Below are 15294 nucleotides of genomic sequence, written 5' to 3'. Positions count from 1 at the left end.
AAGGAGTCAGTAGATCATCAAACACAGATGTTTCTTGAAGGAGTCAGTAGATCATCAAACACAGATGTTTCTTGAAGGAGTCAGTAGATCATCAAACACAGATGTTTCTTGAAGGAGTCAGTAGATCATCAAACACAGATGTTTCTTGAAGGAGTCAGTAGATCATCAAACACAGATGTTTCTTGAAGGAGTCGGTAGATCATCAAACACAGATGTTTCTTGAAGGAGTCAGTAGATCATCAAACACAGATGTTTCTTGAAGGAGTCAGTAGATCATCAAACACAGATGTTTCTTGAAGGAGTCAGTAGATCATCAAACACAGATGTTTCTTGAAGGAGTCAGTAGATCATCAAACACAGATGTTCCTTGAAGGAGTCAGTAGATCATCAAACACAGATGTTTCTTGAAGGAGTCAGTAGATCATCAAACACAGATGTTTCTTGAAGGAGTCAGTAGATCATCAAACACAGATGTTTCTTGAAGGAATCAGTAGATCATCAAACACAGATGTTTCTTGAAGGAGTCAGTAGATCATCAAACACAGATGTTCCTTGAAGGAGTCAGTAGATCATCAAACACAGATGTTTCTTGAAGGAGTCAGTAGATCATCAAACACAGATGTTCCTTGAAGGAGTCAGTAGATCATCAAACACAGATGTTTCTTGAAGGAGTCAGTAGATCATCAAACACAGATGTTTCTTGAAGGAGTCAGTAGATCATCAAACACAGATGTTTCTTGAAGGAATCAGTAGATCATCAAACACAGATGTTTCTTGAAGGAGTCAGTAGATCATCAAACACAGATGTTTCTTGAAGGAGTCAGTAGATCATCAAACACAGAGATGGTTCCAAAGCTTAGGAGCAACAGTCTGGAAGGATTTCTCTCCTCTGGTCCGGAAGTTCAGGAACCATCAGTAGATTCTGATCCACAGACCTCAGAGCCCGAGCTGGGGTGTAAGTCTGGATCAGATCACTGATGGAAGGTCTGACCATGAATAGATCTGAAAGTAAGAACCAGAATTTCTACTAGGGCGGGTCAGAATTCTGGCTGCAGAGTTCTGAATCAACTGCAGGCGAGACACATCCTTCTTGTTAAGACATGAAAACAAACTGTTACAATAGTCCAGACGAGAAGAAACAAACGCATGGATTATAAGATCCAGATCATGTTCCGACAACATTTTCCTAAGTTTAGAGATTTTTCTCAGTTGAAGGAAACAGTTTCTGGTCAGTTTTCTTCAGTGTCGAACTAGAGACATGTCTTTATCAAATACAACACCCAGGTTTCTCAGGCTCAGTTTGACAGACTGACCTAAGTCACCCAAGTACTGACTCAACCCTGGAACCTTATCATCAGGAGAAATAACCAAGATTGCAAGATTGATAGAAGAACTCACATTTCTCCTTCAAACTCTTCACTGGCTGCCAGTTTCTTTCAGGATCATTTTAAAATTCTGGTTCTTACTTTCAGATCTATTCATGGTCAGACCTTCCATCAGTGATCTGATCCAGACTTACACCCCAGCTCGGGCTCTGAGGTCTGTGGATCAGAATCTACTTATGGTAGTCCTTCCAGACTGTTGCTCCTAAGCTTTGGAACGATCTTCTCTCTCTTTGCGCTTGATGGATCTACTGACTCCTTCAAGAAACATCTTAAGACGTTTTTATTTGTTCAGGCTTTTCCTTGATTTTCTGGAACTCCTGTGTTGTTCTCAGTATTATCTTGATCTTTAAAGTATATACTTTTTTGAGTATTGTTTTGGAAAAGCGCAATATAAATAAATATTACTTACTTACTTCTACTAGAGCGGCTCAGAATTCTGGCTGCAGAGTTTTGTATGAACTGCAGTCGAAACACATCCTTCTTGTTTAGACACAAAACAAACTGTTACAACGGTCCTCTACTTCCTTATGTAAATATTTATGATCAAAGTACATGAACACTTTAGATCAACTTTAAATCAAACCATGTATTTTCAATGATAAGACAGAGTCGTTTATTGAACAAATCAAAAATCATTGGAACAAATTGATTGAAGCAGCTCAGGCGACACAATACAACAACACAAAGTCACGTCAGGTATAAACAATGTGAAATGATGGCCAGCATAACCATAAATAGTATGATTTGTCTGACAGATTTGACACAAACAATATATTACAGTTGAATAGAAGCGCCAACACACTCACAGACATGCGCTGAAGCCCATTGGTTAACGCGCGGAAATAAGTAGCGACGGTTTGATGAAGCTTCATGAAGCACTGTCATTATCTTCAGAGTCCACTAGATGGCGTTCTCTGCACTATTCTCCTTTGATTCAAACTGTTCCAATGAAACATCATTTTTAAAGTGATGGCGCCACCTGCTGACCTCTGAACAACATGACACTGTTTCATGAAGCTTCGCCTATCATTAGAAATAAGTGACACATAAATGAGACGTGTGGACAAAGCTTCACGAAACAGTGTCATATTTTTATGAGCTCGGCAGGGGGCGATGACTGAGGACGAGAGGATACAGTCGACTCCAGCAGCTTTTAAAGCTGATGTTTGGACATGTTTTGATTTGAAAACAAACAAAATCAATTATGACTTTGTCAAGTACTCGATAATAGTACAAATACATCCTTGTTACTACAGTATCATAACATATCACATCGTGATATTTATAGTATTGTTAGATTCTTGCCAATACACACCTGTAGCAACATCTAGTGGAAAAACGATGACACTGTTTCATGAAGCTTCATCAGCACGTCACAAGGTATCATCAACGTGAAATACAAGGTTGTAGGCGTGAAGACAAAGGGAGGAACTTTCTCGTGGACGATCACATCCTCACTCAGTTGTTTCCCTGGAAGGCGCCCTGAGCGGCGGAGGAAGCGGCAGAAGAGGCGGCGGACCGGAAGGTGTTGTTGGTTAAGACGCCCTGAGAGAATTCCTGCTGGGCTTTTTGGAAACTGGCTCCAGTGTGACGGTACATGCTGTGAACCTGCACAGGATCACATAACAATTGAATGGAGTATGAAACAAAACACGGATGATCACTCGTCGCAGTAAAATTGTTTTTTTTTGTTATTTCACTCAACATTATTTACAATTTCCAGAGGGATCAATACATTTACATCTATCCTGTACCATGAGTATCATACGTTTATTTTAATAAATATTTTTTTCTAGTGATGAGGACTCATAATACAGTTGATGAGGCATCATGATACAGTCGATGAGGTATCCTGATACAATGTCTTCATTTTAAAAGGCTCTCTGCTTTATTATCTATGGCTCTGCTCTAATAATTCAATGAAGCCTGGCACCATTTTCAGACCTGGAGTGCCATCTAGTGGCCTTTTAAAACGTCCTCGGCGACTGCATCACGATACCTCCTCGACTGCATCACTATACCTCATCAGCTGTATCATGATACCTCCTCGACTGCATCACGATACCTCCTCGACTGCAACACGATACCTCCTCGACTGCATCACTATACCTCATCAGCTGTATCATACCTCCTCGACTGCATCACGATACATCATAGACTGCATCACGATACCTCCTCGACTGAATCACGATACATCATAGACTGCATCACTATACCTCATCAGCTGTATCACGATACCTCCTCGACTGCATCACGATACATCATAGACTGTATCATGATACCTCATCAGCTGTATCATGATACCTCCTCAACTGTATCATGATACCTCCTCGACTGCAACACGATACCTCCTCGACTGCATCACTATACCTCATCAGCTGTACCATACCTCCTCGACTGCATCACGATACATCATAGACTGCATCACGATACCTCCTAGACTGCATCACGATACCTCCTCGACTGCATCACGATACCTCCTCGACTGCATCACGATACCTCCTCGACTGCATCACGATACATCATAGACTGCATCACGATACCTCCTAGACTGCATCACGATACCTCCTCGACTGCATCACGATACCTCCTCGACTGCATCACGATACATCATAGACTGCATCACTATACCTCATCAGCTGTATCACGATACCTCCTCGACTGCATCACGATACATCATAGACTGTATCATGATACCTCATCAGCTGTATCATGATACCTCCTCAACTGTATCATGATACCTCCTCAACTGTATCATGATACCTCCTCGACTGTATCATGATACCTCCTCGACTGCATCACGATACCTCCTCGACTGCAACACGATACCTCCTCGACTGCATCACTATACCTCATCAGCTGTATCATACCTCCTCGACTGCATCACGATACATCATAGACTGCATCACGATACCTCCTCGACTGCATCACGATACATCATAGACTGCATCACTATACCTCCTCAACTGTATCATGATACCTCCTCGACTGCAACACGATACCTCCTCGACTGCATCACTATACCTCATCAGCTGTATCATACCTCCTCGACTGCATCACGATACATCATAGACTGCATCACGATACCTCCTCGACTGCATCACGATACCTCCTCGACTGCATCACGATACATCATAGACTGCATCACTATACCTCATCAGCTGTATCACGATACCTCCTCGACTGCATCACGATACATCATAGACTGTATCATGATACCTCATCAGCTGTATCATGATACCTCCTCAACTGTATCATGATACCTCCTCGACTGCATCACGATACCTCCTCGACTGCAACACGATACCTCCTCGACTGCATCACTATACCTCATCAGCTGTATCATACCTCCTAGACTGCATCACGATACATCATAGACTGCATCACGATACCTCCTCGACTGCATCACGATACCTCCTCGACTGCATCACGATACATCATAGACTGCATCACTATACCTCATCAGCTGTATCACGATACCTCCTCGACTGCATCACGATACATCATAGACTGTATCATGATACCTCATCAGCTGTATCATGATACCTCATCAGCTGTATCATGATACCTCCTCAACTGTATCATGATACCTCCTCAACTGTATCATGATACCTCCTCGACTGTATAATGATACCTCCTCGACTGTATAATGATACCTCCTCGACTGTATAATGATACCTCATCGACTGAATCATGAGTCCTCATCGACTGTATCATGATATCTCCTCAACTGAATAATGAGTCCTCATTGACTGTATCATGATACCTCCTCAACTGTATCATGATACCTCCTCAACTGAATCATGAGTCCTCATCGACTTTATCATGATACCTCCTCGACTGTATAATGATACCTCATCGACTGAATCATGAGTCCTCATCGACTGTATCATGATACCTCCTCAATTGTTTCATGAGTCAACTCATCACTAGTTTGTACTGTTCCCATCTAAATAAGTGTATTTTCTCGATCATCAATGTAGTGAAAAATAAACAGAGTGGACAAGAATTTCTATTTTCTCAGATCAGTGGCGATGAAAGGTCGACTCACCATCTTCAGCAGGAAGATCGACGTCACGGCAGTCATGGTGAAAAGACAGGCCACGATGAGCATGATGACTCCAACAGCTTTGTTTTCCCTGAAGGCATTGAAGGCAGAAATCCAGCCGCTGTGTGAAAGTGAAAAAAAACGTTAAAGGTTAAGATCCAAACATCATCTTATTATTGTAATCAGAATATCAAACTGTATGTGGAAAGTCTTTTCATACATTTGTTTAATTATATTAAAAAAAACCCTACGAATTCAAACTTTACTTACTTCAATTTTTAATAAAAATGCAAAAGAAATGTTTCAGAAATTTCAACATTTTTAATTGCAGGTGTTCAATTTAATGTATACGTTTTTTAGAAATCTATTCCATAATCGAACAAGTAAGGCTCCCAGAGTCGAGGGCCCACAAATGAAAGAACGTGAGACTAGATTCTTTGAATCAAATGTATTGTTGATAGTAAAAAAATGTTCTTAAAAAAGCAACGATTCAAGTTGAAAAAAGGAATCTAGGCCCTTAAGCAGATCTCCAGGGGCCTCCAGTCCATCTTGGAAAAGGGTTTGCAAAAGCTCTCCACTCACCTGTTGCCCCAGCGAGGGATGCCCACGGCCTGGATGATGAGGAAGACGACTTGGCAGAAAAAGACAAAGAAGAAGAAGAAGAAGCTGAAGGAACTGTCGGACCTTGAAGACGTGATAGAAACACATTGTTAGATCCTTCCGTGAGCAGCTGCAGCGAAGAGAGAGAGAGTCTTACTTGAAGGCGTTGTAAACCGGTCGGTACCAGCAGAGGAAGGAACATGGAGTGAAGAGCAGGAGCCACAGGATGGACAATCCAAAGTTTACTCCGTGTGAAGTGTCGGTCGTGAACAAGGCCAGAGACGCCAGCAGGTTGAGGAACAGTGTCATAGAGTTGACTGCAAGAAGAAAACATGTCGTCAAACATCCTTCAAGTGTCTCAGGAAATTGAAACGAGATTACGGTTTCTACATTTGTTTCACTTTGTTTCTAAGAGCTTTTTTGTAAAAAAAAAGAATCGAAAAATGTTGCATTTTTTCAAGAAATCGATTCTTTTTTTCAAGAATTGTACATATTTTTCAGGGTATATGCATTTGTTTTATGAAAGTTTCAATCTTGGGTCAGTGTCTAAAAATGTGCACCAAGAAATTATACATTTGTTTCAAGAATTTCAGCATATATATATATATATATATATATATATATATATATATATACACACACACATAAATATACAATATTTGCTTCATGAAAATTTGAATCATCGTGATTCAATATTTCTTTCAGTGTTTGATTACTTCTGTCTTGAAATTGTAAATCGGTTTCAAAAAATAGAAAATTTGCCTGAAGAAATTTTACTTTTTACAGCATTTTTTACAGTATTTATACAAAATTTGAATTGTGTTTCAATATTTGTAGATTTGTTTCAGTGTTTGATAATTTGTGTCTTAAAATGTTTAATCTGACTGAAGAAATTGAAAATGTGTTTCAAAAAAGGGAACATTTGTTTCAAGAAATTGTCAATTTGAATTCTTTATTTTTCTTTTTACTATTTTGTTTCAGGAAAATTTGAATTGTGCTTCAGTGTTTGACAATTTGTGTCAAGAAATTGTGATTAAGTTTGAGGGTTTGTTATTTAGTTTCAAGAATTTGAAAAAATAAAAATAAAATAAATAAGTGCATCTTTAAATATTTGTAAATTTGTTTCAGTGTTTGAACATTTGTGTCAAGAAATTGCGATTTTGTTTCAAATTCGTTTTGCACCTCCCAGCCACCGTAGATTTTACAGTTGAAAAAGAACGATTTATTGTCAAGTAGAATATGGAGGACGGACAATAATTCACGACAGCACTGATGTCATCGTCGTCATGTACTCACACATCCAGAGGTAGTACATCATCTTGCTGACTCTCTGGTATTCCTGGGGGATTTCTTCCGAAAAGTCCTGGTAAAAACAGGGTTTGATGGGGAAACTTTTGGGCAGTGGAGGCCAGTTGTTCTCGCGTCCTGTGGATGCATGACATGGATTATTTGAATGTTAAACTAAAGTACTCGCTCCATTTTCTTAACGTCAAGATAAGATGAAAGTATCGTCGGCTTCATTTAGACGTGGAGCTCAGGAGGTGAAAATCCTGACCAGGGAACAAAGGAACAGAGAGAATATGGGGCAGAAATAATCTGTTCTTCACTTTCTCCGTCTCTCGGTAATGCTGAGGTTCATCATTTATGTAATAAACCTGACGAAGACGATGAAAAAAGTTGTTAAATGATCTCAAACTTGCTTCGAACTTCAATTCTTGCTCCTTCTTTCTTTTATTTAACGATAAAGATCCGAGACGATGACAGTATGATCGTGAAGTTTTCTAGCATTGCAACGTCAATATCACCAGAGCTGTGTCTCAAACCTCATACTTCTCTTAGTGCACTGGTTAGTATCATCAGGATAGTGTACGTACTAACTAGTAACTAATCCTCCACAGATAGTTTGTCTCAAACATACTTCTCTTAGTATACTAGAAGTTAGTATCATCAGGATAGTGTACGTACTAACTAGTAACTAATCCTCCACAGATAGTATGTCTCAAACATACTTCTCTTAGTATACTAGAAGTTAGTATCATCAGGATAGTGTACGTACTAACTAGGAACTAATCCTCCACAGATAGTATGTCTCAAATCACATACTTCTCTTAGTGCACTGGTTAGTATCATCAGGATAGTGTACGTACTAACTAGTAACTAATCCTCCACAGATAGTTTGTCTCAAACATACTTCTCTTAGTATACTAGAAGTTAGTATCATCAGGATAGTGTACGTACTAACTAGTAACTAATCCTCCACAGATAGTATGTCTCAAACATACTTCTCTTAGTATACTAGAAGTTAGTATCATCAGGATAGTGTACGTACTAACTAGGAACTAATCCTCCACAGATAGTATGTCTCAAATCACATACTTCTCTTAGTGCACTGGTTAGTATCATCAGGATAGTGTACGTACTAACTAGTAACTAATCCTCCACAGATAGTTTGTCTCAAACATACTTCTCTTAGTATACTAGAAGTTAGTATCATCAGGATAGTGTACGTACTAACTAGTAACTAATCCTCCACAGATAGTATGTCTCAAACATACTTCTCTTAGTATACTAGAAGTTAGTATCATCAGGATAGTGTACGTACTAACTAGGAACTAATCCTCCACAGATAGTATGTCTCAAATCACATACTTCTCTTAGTGCACTGGTTAGTATCATCAGGATAGTGTACGTACTAACTAGTAACTAATCCTCCACAGATAGTTTGTCTCAAACATACTTCTCTTAGTATACTAGAAGTTAGTATCATCAGGATAGTGTACGTACTAACTAGTAACTAATCCTCCACAGATAGTATGTCTCAAACATACTTCTCTTAGTATACTAGAAGTTAGTATCATCAGGATAGTGTACGTACTAACTAGGAACTAATCCTCCACAGATAGTATGTCTCAAACATACTTCTCTTAGTATACTAGAAGTTAGTATCATCAGGATAGTGTACGTACTAACTAGGAACTAATCCTCCACAGATAGTTTGTCTCAAATCACATACTTCTCTTAGTATACTAGAAGTTAGTATCATCAGGATAGTGTACGGACTAACTAGGAACTAATCCTCCACAGATAGTATGTCTCAAACATACTTCTCTTAGTATACTAGAAGTTAGTATCATCAGGATAGTGTACGTACTATCTAGTAACTAATCCTCCACAGATAGTATGTCTCAAATCACATACTTCTCTTAGTATACTAGAAGTTAGTATCATCAGGATAGTGTACGTACTAACTAGTAACTAATCCTCCACAGATAGTATGTCTCAAATCAAACTCTGCTGCTACACACTAACAGGAAATGACGCGTCTTCTTCTACTACTATTTAACGATGTTGCAACCAGCTGTAGGAACACTATCGCCACCTGCTGGCAGCACGTTTGGTTTGGATCAAGAAATATGAGAAATATTTGCGAGATATTAAAGCTGGTATCAGCGTCCTCCTACTGCTGCTGAAAATACACCTGGAAGTTTATATATATATATATATGACGTAACATCCGTTTACAACGTCACTTAGATGGAGTCGTTTAGTGTAGAAAGTATCCATCGATCCATACTCAGTTTTGTGTGTGTTTTAATGACAATTTAGTGTGTATGGAGCACTACATTTATATACTAAGAATTGAGATGCACTTCTGCACTAAAAATACTAAGTTTAAGTACACAAGTATGTGATTTGAGACACAGCTCGAGACACGACTCAATATATCGCACCACGTCCTTGGATGGATGTCAAGTGTCGCTTTCTATCGACTACTCACTATTACAAGTAACATTTGTAAGAAAATATCGATACATAGAAATTTTGCGACCATCGACTTTTTTTATTTTCCTTTTAAATATTTTTTATTCATCCTTTTTTCGCACTCAAATAATCCCACCCCATAGTTATGTTATGGTTTGTATTGCAATACATTTATTTTATTTTTTATTTATAATTAACATTCAAATATTAACTTCAATTGTTCATTTTTGTGTTGCAATTAAACTTCCAGCCGCTAGATGGCTGCAGCCATTCTGTCCTCCGCAGCAAAAGGTAGCAAAAAAATATACAAGGATATCCTGCTGATTACTGAGGACGAGAGGATACAGTGACTCCAGCAGCTTTTAAAGCTGATGTTTGGACATATTTTGGTTTGAAAACAAATGAAAGCAGTTACGACTTCGTCAAGAGTCATGTGGTCTGTAAATACTACAACACCAGAGTCAAGTACTGGACAGTACTACAAATACATCCTACAGTATCACTATATATCGTATCATAGTCTTAAACTGTAAAGTGTCTTGAGATGATAAGACACTATAAATAAAATTGATTTAAACTTATATGGTATCACCAGATTCTGTCCAACACACACCTCTAGTATGTGCATGTAGTAGAGTTTACTAAGATACGTGAGTTTGTAAATATTTGTTTTGTACTTCCCAGCCACCGTACTAGAGCGGTGGGAGCTAAAGCTGCTGCTGCAGCCTGAAGGGAGGGACGAGGAGGGATTGTCTTTGGTGACCTGTCGACTTTCGTGATTGCAGCTCCTTCTCCCTTCTGTCCAGCTCAGCAGCTTTCTTCTCCAGCTCGTCCTGCTGCCTCAGCAGGTCTGTCTGCGCCGCCTGAGCCACCATCTAGAAGAAGACGTTTGCATCGAGCTCTCGTCAGATCTGCCGAGACGGACGTGTGTCTGGTGTGAACGCTGGAGGTGAAGCCACTCACCTGAGGACTGGGAACCGTGGACGGCTGCAGGACTGCAGGCTGGTAGGGCGAGGTCGTGTTGGCAGCCGAGCCGCCCTGAGGTTTTGGGGGAAAAACGTGTGAGAAAGAACATCATATGTGGAAATCATTGAGTTTATAGTGGAGGAGTAAGAAAAATATTTATACACTTAAATATTGCGATACTTCATCCGAGATACTGCATCAATAATTAACAGCAATTTATCGATTTAAATCTTTTGTTAAAGTTCTTTTTTTTTTCTTTTAATCCCATTTATTTTGTATCATAATTATTGTTTGGTTTATATTTCAATAAAGTTTTAATTAAATAATACTATATAATTTACAATTTTTGTGTTGCAATTAGACTTCCGGCCGCTAGATGGCAGCAGTCGTTACATCCTCCAAAGCTAAAGGAACATTGAACTCCTGCAAGATCCCGGAGATGACTGAGGATGAGAGGATACAGTGACTCCAGCAGCTTTTAAAGCTGATGTTTGGACATATTTTGGTTTGAAAACGAATGAAAGCAGTTACGAATTCGTTAAGAGTCATGTGGTCTGTAAATACTACAACACCAGAGCAAAGTATGCTAGTACTATAAATATGTTGTTGCTTTAACAATATCACAAAATATTGTATAGTTTCCCCTGTATCATGATATATATCGTATCGCCAGATTTTTGCCGATACACACCCCTGGTTCATTGATGGTCTTTCAGGAAATATTGATGAATAAAATGAATTAATCAGTAATTTTGGAGAGAGACATTTTATTGAACTTCCCCTAAAGAATGACTTGACATTTAAAATGTCTTTTAATTACTTCTCTCCAGGTTTCAACCTACATGATCGTTACGAATGAAACTCGAGGCATCTTGAGGGTATTTCAGACATGAATCCAAGAACTTCTAATTAGGGCTGCACGATATATCAAAAAAGTATTGATATCGCGATATGCATATTGAAAACATGTGCGATAATTTATAATTATATATTGTATAAATTAAGCATTTATTAAATGCGCACTTCGACCAATCAGTTTCACGTTCTGTAAAGTTGTCAATTTGTACTTCTATGTCTCGTTGTTGTTTACGTCTCCGTCCGTCTGTGAACTGTGTGGCGCAGCTTGCTTGGCTCGGTTGCTATGGCAACGCACAATGGCGCGCTGACTTCAATATCAAATATCACACATATTTCCAATATCGTGCAGCACTACTTCTAAACATTTTAAGTGGTCAATACACAGTGACATCTTAGGTGGTAAAGAATGGAAAACGAAGGAGCGTAAAATACTTCTTACATGTTCAGAGATGACGTTGTAATCTTCCACGGGTTCTATTTTGGAGTGGGTGACTTGTGAGATGGACGGGTCCTGAAAAGAAACCACAATGATTTAATGTCATGTTTTCAATAGTAGCTTCATTCTTGTATTCCGTTACACAAAAAGGTTCCGTTCTCCCAGTTAAAAGTACAAGACGTCAGTAATGTTTACTTCAACAGTGACAGAATCTAAACGAAATCCAAAAAAGTCACAGTGTACGATTTTCTTTCAATAATAAGTAAGCGTTAGAAAATGAAAAGAATAGTCTGTATAATGGTGAAAAAACGAGTATGTATGACCTAAAAAAAAGCAAATACTGACCTCAAAGACAAACCTTTCCTTTAGGTCTTCATCATTTTTAAACATTCATTCTTTCTTTCATGCAGATCTTTTCAAGAGTTGATGATTTCAGTCACTGAGCAACACAGACTTTCAATCCTCAGATACTTGAGGTCCAGAGACTGTTAAGTATATTAATACACTTAAATATCGCCCAATATATCTTTTTTTAACGATACTGTATCAATATTCAACAGCCCTGTATCGTTTTTTATTATTATTTTATTATTTGAAGTTTGTATAAAATTAAAAATATAAAGTATTCTTGTTCATTCGTGTGTTGCAATTAAACTTCCTGTCGCTCTAATTGTTGCAGTCATTACGTCCTTCTGCGGTTAAAGATAACAATGAAATGATGTGAAATGTGAGATCCAGGCGATGACTGAGGACGAGAGGATACAGTGGACTACAGCAGTTTTTTACATATTTTGGTTTGAAAAAAAAATGAAAGCAGTTACGACTTCTTCAAGAGTCATGTGGTCTGTAAATCTGTAAATTCTGCAACACCAGAGTACTGCACAATACTACAAATATATCCTTGTTACTACAGTATATATATATATATATATATATATATATATATATATATATATATATATATATATATATATATATATATATATAAAAATACATATATTTTGCCTGTTTCTGATTATCGTCTGATGCTGTAAAATCCAGCCTCGTTTTATGCTCATTGTTCTCACAGACAGAAGTTGTTTTCAATAAAATCTCATGATAATGGACCAAATAATTCTTCTTTAATATACATTAGTATTTGAACATGAATCTTTTAAACACATTAAGAGGATCAAACAGGTGTCGATAATACAGAGTATAGGATAGAATAAGTAAAGGCCAAAAATTCATGCTTGTGTGGAGGTTTTAAAGTTGTATTTTCTCAACCATTTTATTATTATTTTTAATCTGTATTCACAGTAGAAGTGAACCTATGGTTAGCAGACAATCTTGAGTTAAAAAAAACTGAACTAATATTTCTACTGTAGCCTCGTCTTCTGGGTCAAACCAAAGCCATGTGACAAGAAACCAAACAGGAAGCTTCAAACAAAGAAGACAATATTGTCTCAACCATGAATGATTCATGAGTTGATATTATACGTTTCAATGGACTTTGAAATGCAATGAAACAATGATAAGTCCTGTCATCGTAAAGTCATAACTTTGGACATGTTTCTGTCTATTTATGACCTAAAACCTCGTTCATCCCCGTCAGGTGATATTCTCACGAAGAAAGACATGTTTTGATGACATTTATACGTCATATTTCTTAGTGAAAACACGTTTGAAATCCTGTAACGTGGCTGGAAACAACAATATGACAGGACGAAACACTTCCTGGAACAACGACGCCCCGCCTCTTTAGGTATCCGAGCCTTGTGATTGGCTGCGAGTCCCGTCCATCACGAGCTCTGACGACGATACGAGCGTTTACCCGAAAAACTCCTCTTTTAACTTTGAGTTAAAGAAATAAAAACATGAAGAACTTACGCTGAACGGGTCGTCGCCGGTCGTGTCCGCGAACGGGTTCGTTTCGACGGACATTTTGGAACCGTTTCGGGCTTTTATTTCCCCTGCGAGCGGCGCATGAATAGCGGAGCAGCGAGTAGAAGTTTCTTCTCTGACTTCCGTGATTTCACGTCCTGCGGGCGAGTGACGTCACGCGTGACGCGCGAATATAATTTTATTATTTAATAATAATAATGACACAAACTGTTTAAAAATGACAACATGGCTTATTTATTATGATATAGTGAAATAATTTAATTAATTTAGATTTAAGGAAGTCTGATTTATAAATAAAAAATCCCGCGCGGCCCACGATTAAACGGTAAAGAAAACGAATAAATTATTTATAAGATGTATATATTTATACATAGGTAGATTTGTATATGATTCATGGGTTCATTCTTACAAACAAATAACCTTTTAAAGTATTGAGGGTTTTTTGGGCGATTCTTTTCCCCAAAGAAAACATGATTCCAATAAAATACAATTACTAAAATGAACATTTTGAATGCAAAATGAATGTGTGCAGTTAAATTTGCTAAACTAAAATATAACTAAGATAAAATAAGATTAAGATAACAGGACTTGATGGAGTCGACTGACTCCTTCAAGAAACATCTTAAGACTTCTGTTGTGTTATCAGTTTTATATTGATCTTTAAAGTATATACTTTATTGAATATTGTTTTGATTGTTCAAGTGCTTTGTGACCCTGGTCTGGAAAAGCGCTCTATAAATAAAAACAACTTACTTACTTACTTTATTAATCCCACAGTGAGAGGACATGGTACCAGCAGCTCAATTTACACACACAGATAAAAAGAAGTAAACAATAATAAGTATACATTAACAACAACTACACGGAAACTAAAATGAGACTTCGTTGGTACAGACTCTCCACCAACCTGCTTATTAACACAATGTATTTAGAATTGATTTTATTTTTATTATTGCTCTACATCAGTGGTGGGAAGTTTAAACAATATACAATAGTGAAAAACACAGGAGCGAAAACCTTACATTTAATGTAAGCACAAAGAACATTTAAAACTAAAAATTAAGTTCCAGAAACGAATCTAATAAAATCAACCTAAATTGGATATAAGAATAATTTAAAAAAATTATCTGATGTAATAGCACTTTTTCCCTATTGGACAGACAATAAAAGGATTCAAAAAATGGAGGACAAATCTCCTAAAACAATTAAGTCATATCTCGAGTTGATCTGGCAATAATTAATAATAATAAAAAAAATACAAATTAAATGTGTTAGTTTCTAAATAGTATTTGGCCTCATAAGGGCCACATGAATACAGTAAAAAGGGCCACACTGAGCCCCAGATAGACTCTAGA

The 15294-nt window shown here is 37.8% G+C and overlaps 1 protein-coding gene across 1 annotated transcript; it reads right to left on the bottom strand.

The window, feature by feature from the left end:
• Positions 1-1974: 1974 nt before the first annotated feature.
• scamp2 (secretory carrier membrane protein 2) lies at positions 1975-14067 on the bottom strand. Its single transcript, XM_087797445.1, has 9 exons — positions 13925-14067; positions 12059-12130; positions 10759-10833; positions 10559-10670; positions 7330-7458; positions 6191-6350; positions 6016-6117; positions 5437-5554; positions 1975-2993 (listed from the first exon to the last, which is right to left on the bottom strand). Exons 1-9 carry the CDS (start codon positions 13976-13978, stop codon positions 2844-2846), a joined length of 972 nt encoding a protein of 323 aa, XP_087653571.1. The 5' UTR covers positions 13979-14067; the 3' UTR covers positions 1975-2843.
• Positions 14068-15294: the final 1227 nt, after the last annotated feature.

Source organism: Callionymus lyra, chromosome 8, assembly GCF_982586985.1.
Source record: "Callionymus lyra chromosome 8, fCalLyr1.hap1.1, whole genome shotgun sequence".
Lineage (NCBI taxonomy): Eukaryota > Metazoa > Chordata > Actinopteri > Syngnathiformes > Callionymidae > Callionymus > Callionymus lyra.
Note: the sequence above shows the minus strand (reverse complement) of the source record. Positions and strands in the feature narration are given on the sequence as shown.

What these genes read in the sequence shown, in the direction of transcription:
- scamp2 (XM_087797445.1), bottom strand. Translation starts at nt 13,978, where the DNA reads ATGTCCGTCGAAACGAACCCGTTCGCGGACACGACCGGCGACGACCCG. An exon ending in CCGGTTTACAACGCCTTCAA is followed by an intron (nt 6,118 to 6,190) that starts GTAAGACTCTCT and finishes CACGTCTTCAAG; the next exon opens with GTCCGACAGTTCCTTCAGCT. An exon ending in CGATCTTCCTGCTGAAGATG is followed by an intron (nt 2,994 to 5,436) that starts GTGAGTCGACCT and finishes GATCCTGTGCAG; the next exon opens with GTTCACAGCATGTACCGTCA.